Source organism: Mesocricetus auratus, unplaced genomic scaffold (genome assembly GCF_017639785.1).
Source record: "Mesocricetus auratus isolate SY011 unplaced genomic scaffold, BCM_Maur_2.0 Super-Scaffold_100024, whole genome shotgun sequence".
NCBI lineage: Eukaryota > Metazoa > Chordata > Mammalia > Rodentia > Cricetidae > Mesocricetus > Mesocricetus auratus.
In genome coordinates, this window is record NW_024429205.1 from 22,118,822 (window position 1) to 22,131,639 (window position 12,818).

The following is a 12,818-nucleotide window of genomic DNA, read 5'->3' on the forward strand; positions in this document are numbered from 1 at the left end:
GGCTTAAAATATTCTAGTCACAGGCAGGCTATTCAAATAAAACAGAATTTCAAACCGCATAGGGCTTGTCGAGATAGTCAGGCTTCCAGGACGTGTGAAAGGCAGGGGGAGGGGCGGGCCAGCCCGGCCCCTCTCCTGTCCTCCTCTATATTAGCAGCAGCTGCAATGCCAGACACATCGGAATGTCTGGAAGCCTAGTCAAACTGGGGCGGGCCTGGCAGCAGGCAAGCACATGAAGGCCGCGGCAAGCCTTCCCTCCCCCGTGGCAACTTTAATTATTTGAACCGGAGCTCAGCGAAATAAAAATAAAAATAAAATAAAAATCAGAATATATTGTAAGTGGCTCCCTAGTTTCCTGCAGAGAATAGCTTGTGGCGGGGAAGGAGTACGGAAAAAAAAAAGCCACAAGGCTCCCTCTGTTTGTGGCTGGGCTAGGCCGGAGCCTTTAAATATTCATGCTTTATGTGCAACTGTGAGAAGAGTGGGGGGGGTGCCTCTGGTCCTGGCTGGGCAGGAGTGGCTGCAGGTAGCCCGAGGGAGGGCATGCGAGCTGGGAGGCTTCCGGAGAGCTCTGGAAGTTGGGTTGGCACAAGGCCCATGCTGGCCATGTCTTCATTGTCGGCGGGCGTGGGGCCTGGTTCTATATCATCTTCCAGGCCCCCTGCCCCCTCCACCTCTGCTCCTGCTCCTGCTTCTTTTCTGACTCATGTTTCTAAGCGGCAGTGCGTGGCCCTGTTTTGGGGTGGAAGGTATTGGGGGAAGCTCTGCATGCACTCAGGATGGACGCTGCTTGCCATTGGCAGGTGCATCAACAGCCAAAACAACAACAACAAAAACCTTCAAGATCCAGTGCCAGCAACTAAATCATCAAGGATGGAGATTGAAGATGCAGAGATCCAGCCTCAGTGATGTCTTTCAGGAAGCCAAATTGGATCCCAAGAAACCCCGTTTGTCCATTTCCCAAGGGAGTGCAAGTGGAGAAACGTAGACTTAATAGTCAACTATTCCTAGATTTCAAGGGAAGTTTATCAAAGAAGACTTCAGTTCTCTGTGGGTGTGGAGTATCAGCAGAGAAGGTACTCTACATTAGGCGTTAGTCCTGAAGGCCAGGTCAACAAAGCTATCAGTCCCTATGGATCTGTCCCTTGTCGGGGACATCTCCCACATCTCTAGCATTTAGTCCTCTTCTTTATTTTATGTGCATTGGTGTTTTGCCTGTATGTATGTCTGTGTGAGGGTGTTGGATCCCCTGGAGCTGGAGTTACAGACAGTAATTGAACCCAGGTCCTCTGGAAGAGCAGCCAGTGTTCTTAACCACTGAGCCATCACTCTAGCCTGCATTTAGCCCTCTTAATCTAGGGAGGACTTTTTAGGAGTTGTGAGGTTAAAGACCCTACTCAACCTTATGGCCTTGCACAGCAAACTAACATTCAATATTGTCCCTGCTAATGGAGAAAGAAATCTGGTTCCTACCTTCTGCATTGAAGATTTGGGTGTAGTGAGTGACAGAGGTTATAAACCTGGACACACACATTTCTATTTTGGTTATCTGTCATCCCCACCCCCAACAACAACAACACACTGCTCTTAACGCCGAGAGCCCATCAACCGTAGATGATCGATGGTCTGAAGAGCTGACTGTGAATTCATGGTAGCACAAACATACACAGACACGAGTGACGTGAATGTGGGGGCGGGGGCCGACACCTTTCCTTCCTTTGGGCTTGCTCAGCCTAGTTCTGGAAAAGGGCAGGAAATAACAGAAACAGCCTAGAGCAAATCCAACTGGAGGAAAAAGAAAGTCAAGGAAACCTGTCTCAGCTATTGATCAACTCAAAGGTTATCATAGAAGTGACAGAGTATTAGGAAAATATCGCTTTGCTTTGACATTTCTTCCTCTGAAACGAGGCTCATATTAAACCCAGGGAAGAATAAATTTAAAGACCAAATGCTCCTAAGGAGCCTCCTGTCCTCTGAGGTGGGCCAACCATCTGTCTTCATTCAGGTTCCTCCCAAGAAGCCTTCCCCTCTTTGTACCTGCTCTGAGGCTTATCAACAGTGACTGTGTAATTCTAACATCTGCATCAGATACCATGGCTTCTCAAATACAATTTATTCTAATGAATCTATTTATTCCTGCCCAGACTTCTTCCAAAAAGAAGTTTAGGTGGCCCAGAGACACACAAGGCCTGATCAGATGATGCAAACAGAAGAGGGTAAGAAACATGGGCCCCATGCATAGTTGTAATGTCAGGCAGCTACAAACACATGCATTTTCTTGCTAAGGGGGATCTCTGCTTTAATCATTCATTTGATTAAAAAAATCATTCCCGTGCCTCTTCTGTTCTTTGTTTTATGGTGGAGTTTTTGTTTGAATCTGGGCCCTTAGCAAGGGGAGTCTTGTGTATTTCTGCAAGCTAAAGCCTTCCTTCCTGGAATTTTTATCAGCTGAAAGGGAGGATGCAAACCTGGGTAGTTTTAGAATGTCTGCAGTGTGAGAGGAAACAAATTACCTAGAGGGTGCATAGCTAAAGCTAAGTCAGACAGGAGTTTCTTCTGTGTATTTCCACAAAGGGGATGCGCTGAATATAAGCTCTGGGTTGGCTTTCTGGTGTGCGCAAGCTGAAGGTGTAGGAGCCCTGGGGTGTGCAAACGCCCCCGGGTATGACCTGTCTTCTGTGTCTCACGTCTGGCAGAAACCCTCTTCTTAGCCCAGGCTCCTTGTGTTCACACAGGTTGCCAGGCACTGTGGTAGCACTATGACTATATAGTCTTTGTTCCCATGGTCTCCTAAGCCTCTTACATGTGTTCACCTGGTCAATCCTCATCTATGTGGGCTAGCCTAGATACAGAGAACAGCATCTCTACTTTCTAGGTAAGGAAACTGATGCCCAAGAGGTCAGTCAGCTGCCTAGACAAAAGGAAGAGCAAGTCAATGTGGAAGCTGTTTCAGATTCAGGTCCTTGACAGGGCACACTGTGCTACCGTGTGCACGGGCAAGTCTGCATTTCTTGGCCCCTGGAGACTATGACCCTTATGCTAAAAACATGTCACCAGACCTCAACACCTCACACTCAAGAGACAACAGCTTCAGGAATCACTTGGATAGTGGTTTTGTTGTACCTGACTGAATGCAAGTGATGTCTTAGTGAAATTATGTAAATAAAATCTTTTGGTGCTTTTCAGTGTTCAAAATGTATTTATAAGAGCTTGATATTTAATCCCATCACTCTTCTCTATTGTAAGAAATATTTCCCTGGGTTTGCTTAAATCAAGATCCTACTGCAAAAGTGTGGTCCAGCTGAGGGCGGATGGGCATTTAAGGTAAGACTCTGCTCATGGGTCTTCATGGTGTGGGTGGATGTAACACGTATAAACATGGCAGAAACAGTTCTCCCATCTTTTCACGAGAGCATGATAAGTCCAGATAGCCAAGCTACTTTCTTAATCTGTTTTCAGTCACCTGGAAGTGACCAAGGGATGGGAAGAGAAGGGAGGGACCTAGAAGAATCACGGACACTTGCCTCACAAGGAGAGTTCTTCATTGGTGCTGGAAATGTCACACTTGTCACTGTTGCACTTTTAGAAGTGGGGGCATCAGTGGTGCTGAGCAATAGGACATGGCCTGGGGAGGAAGGAAGAGTCACACATGCATTAGCACTATACACTGAGGGGTGCAGTTAGTGGACTATGCAGAGTCTGGTTCAGCACATCTTTGATGATGCTGGCTTCTTGCCTACAGTGGATAAGGACCCCGGCTCATGCTTAGTTCTTCATTCTAAACTGCCTAGGAGGTTCCTGCATCATGCACATGGCTCCTACATCTCTACATTTTCAAGGTCATCAGCTTTAACCCAGGAACATCTGGAAGCAGGGTGGACTCATGTACAGTCAACGGCAGCCTTGCCTTCCAACTGTCTCACAACCTCCACTCTCCTCACCGTGCTCCAGAGCTCAGGTCATCCCGTGGCCCACACCCTTTCCAAGGACACCAATTTCTTGTCTTTCCTCAGTGTCACAAGGCCTGAAAACCTGGGAGATGATGAGCTGCCAGTCATCTTGGTGGAAGAAAGAGAACTCTTTACCCCTCTAGGAACTACAGCGCATTTTGAAGATGGTCAGTACTGTGGAGACGGGAGCTCTCATCTTTTCACTGGGGGCTGATCAAGACTGAATCATAGCTGGGCCGTAGACCCAGATTCTCTACAGCCTGACTCTGGGAACTATGCTGGTCTTGCTGACTCTCTCTGTTTTCAACCCCTCTAGCTGGTGTCTCTGAGTTGGTGTCAGCCATCTCCGATGAAGGTGGCTATGTATTTCTGGCACTGAGCAGGGGTAATGGTGAGAGAGACTCCAAGGGGGGAAGTCAATTATTACCAGCTAAAGTTGGTGGGAGTGGGCAATGGCCGAGGAGCCACAGGAAATGACCCAGCTGTGGAGCAAGGTTCCCAGGGCGCAGCCCAGGCAAATGACTCAAGGCTTCCCTATGCCACAGTCTTTCCAGGCATAAAGGGGGCTGTGGCTTATTTCTGTTTCCCAATGCATCATGCGCATGATCCTTGGTAGGACCTCAGCATTGAATAAACTAATGGTTTTATTGGGATTATTGCTGCTGGTCTTCAGCTAATCCCTCATCAAAGCTCTGCATCCAAGTAATAAAAGGTGACATTGAGCTTGGACATGTTCAACAATTCTGGAGCTCAGGAAGGGATGGAGAAGAGATCAGGTGTGAGCATCCCAGGTCAGCTTTGAGTGTGAGCATCCCAGGTCAGCTCTGAGTGTGAGCATCCCAGGTCATCTTTGAGTGTGAGCATCCCAGGTCAGCTCTGAGTGTGAGCATCCCAGGTCAGCTCTGAGTGTGAGCATCCCAGGTCATCTTTGAGTGTTAGCATCCCAGGTCAGCTTTAAGTATGAGCATCCCAGGTCAGCTCTGAGTGTGAGCATCCCAGGTCAGCTCTGAGTGTGAGCATCCCAGGCCAGCTTTGAGTGTGAGCATGCCAGGTCAGCTTTGAGCAGAGTACTTCAAGTGAGGAGGTGCCTCTGTGTGCTGGGTTGGGATCCTACCTCTCTGACCTGTCTACTAGACACTCGGGGGGACACCAGGGAGAAGGAAAGAAGGTGTTACCTTGGTGGTCCCGGGAATGGGTATCCTTTAGGGTCCTCACTTGCCACTGGGGCAGATGGGGTGAAAGTGGACTTTGGGTCCAGCCACAGAAGTCATCCTCGAAGTTACAGTAAAAACCAGCAGGGAGTTTACCTGTGGAGAGATTGTGGGGCACCGTCATTACAGGGACACTAATGGAAAACCATGTTAACACAAAACAAATTAGTCAGGGATGACCAAGTTATTCTCATCAGTGGTGGCCATCTAGTGAGAAGATCGACCCCCACCTCCTGCATGAACCTCCCGTGTGTGTGTGTGTGTGTGTGTGTGTGTGTGTGTGTGTGTTGATTAGTGATTCTCTGATCCCTCATATAAAGTGAAATGTCAATAATAACTCCACAGGCTGGTTTTGTATATGACAAGGCAGAGGATCAGAAATGCTAAACAAATCCAAACAGCCAAGAGTCATCCCACTGAGACTAGAACCCATGTTGCCTACTTCTCAATTCTGTACTCTTAGTGCTGATCCACTAAGAGCATGGTCCTAGAGAGGACATTGCATAGCTAGATAGCATACATCTGTAATGGTTGACACAGTGACAAGAGTGTGTGGTGGTGGCAGAGGGAGTACTAACTGGGGGGTGATTGGTTTGAGTCACTCAAATTACTCCTGTCTGCACAGACATATACTGTTCCGAATTTCCTGCTGGCCCCATGTGCTGAGTCCTGCACAGTTTGTTAGATGATCAGAAGTTGGGTGTGTCTTCTATGGCTCTAGTCTGTGGAAAGCCAGCCTGGGTCCTGTGGAGCTGAGGCCCCTACCCACCTCAGTGCTCAGTGGACAGGTGCTGTAAATGCTGGTTTAAGCAGCAGATGTTTGGGGATATGTCATGCTGGTAACATCACTTGGGCAATCCTGCTTCAATAATCCAGGTTATAGTGGCCTCTTTATCGTCTAAAGGTTCAGCAGCAGGGGGCCCATGATCCTTTCCTTTATGTCAGATTTCTGTGCCATTTGTTTCCCAGGGTTCCCCAGAAAGGGGAGGAAGGAGAATTCACTTTCTCCTGCTCTGGGCTAGTTCTAAGCCAGGAGAGCTGGTGGACTGTTCTAGGCTAGGCTATTCCGACATTTTCCTGCAGCTCCAGGCTGAGTTATGAGGAAGCAGCGGTTTCTGTCCCCATGTGGGAGAGTTCTCTAAGAGACCACTGCACACCATGTCCTTCCTCTATCTCTGCCTTCTTGGCAGCACGGTGGATGAGGGCCCTCCTGCTTCCTGGCTGTGACAGCACCTTAGTGAATTATTACTCATTTCCCCCTCGATTCTCTGTGCATTTCACACAGAGGCAGAATTATAAATTAAAACAGGCTGTCACTGACTCTAAGAATCTCTTCCCATTTATACCCCCCTGAAGAAATCATTTCCCCCCAAGCCCTGCGTGTTCTTCTGATTAAAAATCCAAAAGCTAAGGAGATCTTTCTGTTTTATTTTTTACTCCCACCCTCAAGGGATCCCACATCCACTTCTTGCGCAGAAACCAACTGGCGTCTAGCAGTGACCTCCTAGGAGAGTCCTTCAAGGCTTTGCTTTAAAAGCCAAGGATCACCATAGCAGAGGGCAGGCTGGTGAAAGGAGTCAGGGGAGAGCAAGGACTTGGAATGCCCCGACCCAAACCCTTACAGATATGGGCACCACAGTAGTACTGGTATGCAAACCCAGTGGTTCTAGACCCAGCCTTTCCTTTCTGTTGGGTTCCCTTAGAACAGTCATTCCTTTCTTAGACCCCTCAGGTTTCCCTTCTGCAAACTCTGTGTGTGTGTGTGTGTGTGTGTGTGATTAGTTTTTATTTGTGTCATTAGTTTTTATTTGCTAGGGTTAGTTTTAAAGTAAGATAAAGGGGTGGTAATACCAATAAACAAAATTGTGCAGAATTAATAAACAGTGTGGCAGTGGTATTACTCATTGCCATGTACATCCCAAATCAGGGCAAGTCATTGAGGGAGGGGAATAAGCAGCTAGCACTGCCCTCAGGCTGCGGGGCAGGGACGTGTCCTCCTTGTCTTTCAGGAAGGGTCTACTAGAGCTGCTAGGGGCAGGGTCCTATTTCTTTTTCTCTAAGAATGGAGAGGAGGCAGGGAAGACAACAAGGCAGGTCAATGGTGGTTTATCTGACAGCTAGACCTTGAGGGGAAGCAGGGGAGCCAAGAGAATGCCCATCTTTTTAAGCACATGGGGCATTGTAGTCTTTAAGAAAGGCACTCTCGAGGGAGCTGGTGTGGGTGTCTGTCAAACCAAAGACCCCCTGATGGATTAGGCTGGGCCAGGAAATCATTGCTGCAGCCAGGTATTGAGCACGAGGCTGGTCCATAAGGCTGAGTCTATTAGCATTGTCTCAACCTTTGATTGCCACCTCTTCTCACTCAACCTTGGTACCTACTGAGTACACGGCCCCCTGCAGGACTTTAATATCTACTTGCTGAAGGAAAGGAAAAAGGTTTAATCCTTAACTTCTTGTCACTGAAATTGGACTCCAGGGACCAGGTACCCTTCGGTGGCCTGTGAATTTAGAAGCATGGGTTCTCAGGGCTCCACCCAGTCTGCAGGTTAACTTTCAGCAAGCTCTCCAGGGAATGCCTGGCTACCTCACATTGGAGAAATGCCGCTCTTACAGAGCCCCCTTCTTGGGCTGTGGCCAGGCTACTCATCTGCTGGATGGCAAATGGAGTTGTGTGTGGGGTCAATCAATTCCACCACATTTGGCAATTATGACACCTGATTCCACTCTAAGGGAGACAAATGGGTAGAGTCACAGGGACGTGACCCCAACCACAGCTGCGGAAACCGCCAAGTGTAAATGGCAGGCCAAATGACACTACTCCTTTCTCTTCCCCTTGTGACAACTCTGTTAACATTTTTGATAAATATGTGTTATACATTTCCTTGAAAACATGGAGTCATGGGGAAAATGCTAGAAAGAAATACATCAAAAATATTATGGTTATCTTGGAATGTCTGAGGAGGATTATGAGCAATAGTATTTTCTCCTGTGCATTTTCTGAGTCTTCCAAGTATTTACAACCAAAATGTTTTATTTTACAATAAAGAAATAAACTTAAAAAAAAACCCCTGGTTTTTGCTGGAAGGAAGCATGTACCCACAAAACAGATAAGAGTGTGGGTCCCTGGAGGGGGAGGGGATGCAATCTACCTGCATGGCTAGTGACTTGGTGAAGAGGATGATGGAGGAACTCCTGGCACCTTTCAGGAGAGTAACATGTCACTGAGGTCAGGACACACAGGGGCATTAGCAGATGCTCCCCACTAGCTACACACCTAGGATGCCTCCCTTGGATTTGGTAATGTTTTTAATCTGAAAAGCACGGTGTGGACAGGGATTACATCACAAATAAGGAAACTGAGAACCATCTTGCATCACAGTAAGGAGGTCATAGTGCTCTGGACCTCTTTGGTTCTTCTCAGCCCTTGTGTTCAAGGAGAGTCTACAGCAAGGTTTAGTGCACAGCACAGCCAAAGTGGAAACTTATGCAACAGGTGGGTGTGGCCTGCAGTGTTCCAGAACATGAGGTGGGCTCTGAAGTCAGGCTGAGCCCGGAGCGAAGCACCACTCAACCGCAGATGGCTGCTTTAGCTTCCTGCTTTCTGTGACCATGAAATAGGTTCAGCCTGGGAGAGAGTACCTGGCACGGAGCAGATGCTCTGTCGGCTGCTGTTCCCATCATGGTGATGGCTTTCAGGATCAGCGGTGTTACAGAGAAAACAGCAGAAGTGCCAGAAGTAATAGGGCCATGGGCGAGAGAAAGGATATCTGTTAAGACCATTGCCAAGAGCTGGTGGAAAAAAATGGGGACAAACTCTCTTTTTGAATGAAGCCTTCCTTCCTAGCAACTGGCTTCTGGCTTCTGTGACACATGGGGGTGTTCTCCAGGGTGGAGCTGTCCTTCTGACAGCTGGTCAGAGCAGCTTTTCAAACATGGATGAAAAGGCCACTGGGCCCCATGCTCCTGACCTTGGTACCCAAGTCTGGCTGTCCTGAAGTAGAGAGCTGCTTCCAGAAATCCACGATGACAAGCTATGGGGAAGTGGGAGATGCCCCAAGCCACAGTAATGGGCTGAATCCTGAGGTTTCCGAGCTCTAATCACAACTTTGTTCCCGACATGCCGGGTGACCCTGAACAAATCAATTACCTTCTCTCTGCCTTCATTTTCCCAATTGTAAATCAGGGTATGGCCTGCCTAACCTAGGTCCCAGCTGGGAAGTGCATATCAAAAAACTTTCAAAAGGCGTTTGCAAAATTACAGAGCAGAGAGGCACTGCTGGAAATGCCCTGGGCACAAATAACTAGATGTACGCATATAGACTGCTGCCCAGGACCCTGTGGGCAAGCCTGGCTACATTTTACAGTGAGAATTCTGAGAAATACTGGGAACAAGAATGTGGAAGCAAGCAAAAGTGTCACCCTACAGTCCTTCATGGAGTTTTATGTGAAAACACACCATAGGGGCTGATCACTTGGCAGAATGCTTGTTTAACACGCAAGAGATCCCAGGTCCCCATAAAACTAGGCATAGTGGTTCAGGCCTTGGCTGCATAGCAAGTTGGAGATCAATCTCAGATACACAAGACCTTGTTTCAAACATTTAAAACCTCCCACAACTCCATTATCATTGGGAGTCTTTCCATAAAAATGCAAGATTTTTTTTTGAAATTGGAAAATGGATGTCTATTGCTTTACTTCAGTGAATGTATATAATCGCTTTTTAATTTCCAGGGGGTCCAGAAGACTTGGGGAACACTGTTGAACCTTTAAAGCTGTCTGACAAAACTCCTCAGAGGTCAGTGGTGTCTGTGGTCTGTGTGTCGGAGTTCCTGGTCTGGATCCCGCCACATCCCAGGCACGACAGCCTCCCATCTTCCCAACCTAATGGAGGGGCTGCCCACTGCTCCATTCTCTGTACCTGGTTCGCACTTCCCCTGCTTCGCAGATTAGATCCTCCTAATGCACCTGTGCTGCAGGCATTAGCACATTTTCTGGCTCACTACAGGCGCTCTGTAAGTGTGTGGTTTCCCTGGCAGAAACTGAGAGCTCAGTGCTGGGAAGACACTGCTCAGGTGGAGCAATCATTGGCGGGGAGTCTCCGCTGCTCCCAGGTATCAGCGTGGCCACAGCAGTTGCTTTTCTTCATGTTGCTCAAGTTTCCCAATTCACCCATTCAGTTCAGCCGCTACTCGGTGAGCACTTACCCTGTGCCAGCAATCAGGAGAGATCCTGGCACTGAAAAGATAACCAGACCCATCTGCCCACAGACAGGAAGTGAGACCTGGAAACTACCCCCACAATGAACACTTGGTACCTGCCTGCTAGGATGGTGGAAATTTAAAAAAAAGTACAGATAATAGCAAGTGTTAGCACATAGAAGAGAAAACAGAACATATGTGTATCACTGGTGAACGTGTAAAATGGCATATCCACTTTCAAGGAAACTTGACACTTGCTCAATATGTTACATGTAGAATTATTGTGAACCAGAAATTCTATCTTAGGTGTATATAGAGAGAATTGAACATGTATCTGTGCACAAACTGATATGTGAATATTCACAGCAGTATTATTTGTAACAGGCCCAAATTGAAAACAATATAAACAGCCGTGGAGCAAATAGTAGATGGGAAAACAGGGGTATACCCATACAATGAAACAACGTTCTGCAATAAAAGAAAGTATGCAGGGTTGGTATGTGCCATGGTATGGATGAATCTCAAATATACTAAGCTAATTGAAGAAATTAATTTTAAAAACATGTTCTATGTGGTTTAGCTTATATGCAAGGCTCATGGAGGTGCAGCTGTAGAAATAGAAAGATTAGTGGTTAGGGATAATGGCAAAAAGGTTGGAGGAAAATGCAGAGATTGCAAGGCACTTCTTTTTGGGGGTGGCAAAATGTTATAAATGTTATAAAACTCAACCATGGTATTGGTTCTACAGCCCTATAAACTATTCTACAGAAATGAAGTGTATACTTAAACAAGTGGGTTACATAGTGTATATGGGCTACATCACCAAAGTCACAAATAACAAGTTTTGGAAATGATTTTGAGTGGTTGGTTATACCTGCTTGAGGGGGAAGCATGCAGAAAACAAAGAGAACCAGTCGCACTCTTTGGAGAGGGCAAGAAGCATTCCTGGAAGAATGAACTGTTTAGGAGACTCTTGAAGGAGCAGAAGTGATTCAAGAAAGGAAGTGTGTTCTAAGTGGGGAGACCCCTCAAGCAAAGGCAGGGAGGTACCAGGGAGTCAGAGAGAGGTTTGATATGGCTGCCGCTGGGGGCACAGGAGATGGGAAGGGAGAGCAAGGAGGGGCTTGGAAAGTGAGGGCTGTGTAGGCACAGAGATGTCTAACGTCACACCACAGGGTTGGACTTCATCTTGTTCATCTCCTCTGGGCTTGGTGGTGCCAAGAGCAAAGCTTAAAAGATGTTAGTTTTTGTTTGTTTCATTAAATGTGTTGTGCGTATGCTTGTTTGTATGTGTACGACGTGCAGGTGCCCGCAGAGGCCAGAGGAGGGCATGAGATCCCCCAGAACTGGAGTTACAGGCAGTTGTGAGCCATCCAGTATGGGTGTTGGGAACTGAAGCCCAGTCCTCTGAAGGTGCAGCAAGTGCTTCTAACACCTAGTCCTATCTTATTTGGTTTTTAACAGGTGTGACATGGAGGACTGTGGTGTTTTTAGACCTCATATCTTAGCTCTACATTTTAGGAATTGTGTTTCCAGGAGAGTAGTCACAAGAGTCACTGAGTGTCAGGAAGGCCACCCAGGCCTGCAATTTTGGCATGACAGGGATATGGAAGGGCTATGTTCATGGACGGCTAGAACTGAGCAGGATCAGAACCAACCCCGCCAACTTACTGCATAGCTGGCCCTCATCTTCTCCTTGGGCACAGTCCTGGTGGAAGTCACAGGCTTGTCCAAGCTGGAGGACTGTCCCATTCCAACAAGTGAAGGAACTCTGCAAGGCCATCTTGGAGCCTGGGGATGTTCCTAGAGGACACAGATAGACACATGCTCCTTGTTAGTCTGGGTGGCTTCAGGCATTGGCTGGTTTTGTGGGAAGACTGCTCTACAACTTCCAACCCAAGACCTGATGGAGCTGCCTGCATTTCCACCTGGCCACACTCAAGGCCAATGGGAAGCATCAAAGCCTCCCAGACACATTCATAATCTACCCGGGATCTCACACTCCACTGATGGGTTGAGGGTTGGTCCATATTCTCTGAACATTCTGGGACCCTTGAATCCATGATTTTCATGCAGCAGAACCTCCTGATGGAGGCCCTGCCCCACACAGTTCTACCCTCAAGGTAGAGTTTGGATTTCCCACAGGTATTCCTGGTCCAGTATACACTCCGTAGGCTCTGACATCAGATCCTAGCATTGGAGTCACTTACTGAGCAGGTTTAGAGAACATATGCACTTTCTGCTGTGAGGAGCAGCATAAATCATTATGGGAGATGGACCTGACATTTTTAGGATTGGCTAGGCTGACGATGTCCTTTCTCTATCTGTCCATTGCCTCTTCTATAAAAGGATGAATTTTGGCTATGTTACTAAGATGTGCTCTGGTTCCCAAACCCTTAGAGGAGCCATATTTTCAGGGAAAGAAGGGAGGGCTGTGTCATATATATATATATGTCACA

General features: G+C 47.4%; 1 protein-coding gene across 1 annotated transcript in view; it reads right to left on the reverse strand.

Annotated features, from left to right (window-relative positions):
* The window catches only part of Alk (ALK receptor tyrosine kinase), a 718,643-nt gene that overhangs the window by 122,161 nt on the left and 583,664 nt on the right, over nt 1-12,818 (reverse strand). The window contains 3 exon segments of the mRNA XM_040730911.1: nt 3,525-3,625; nt 5,126-5,257; nt 12,031-12,162. Coding sequence (XP_040586845.1) covers nt 3,525-3,625; nt 5,126-5,257; nt 12,031-12,162 — 365 coding nt within the window.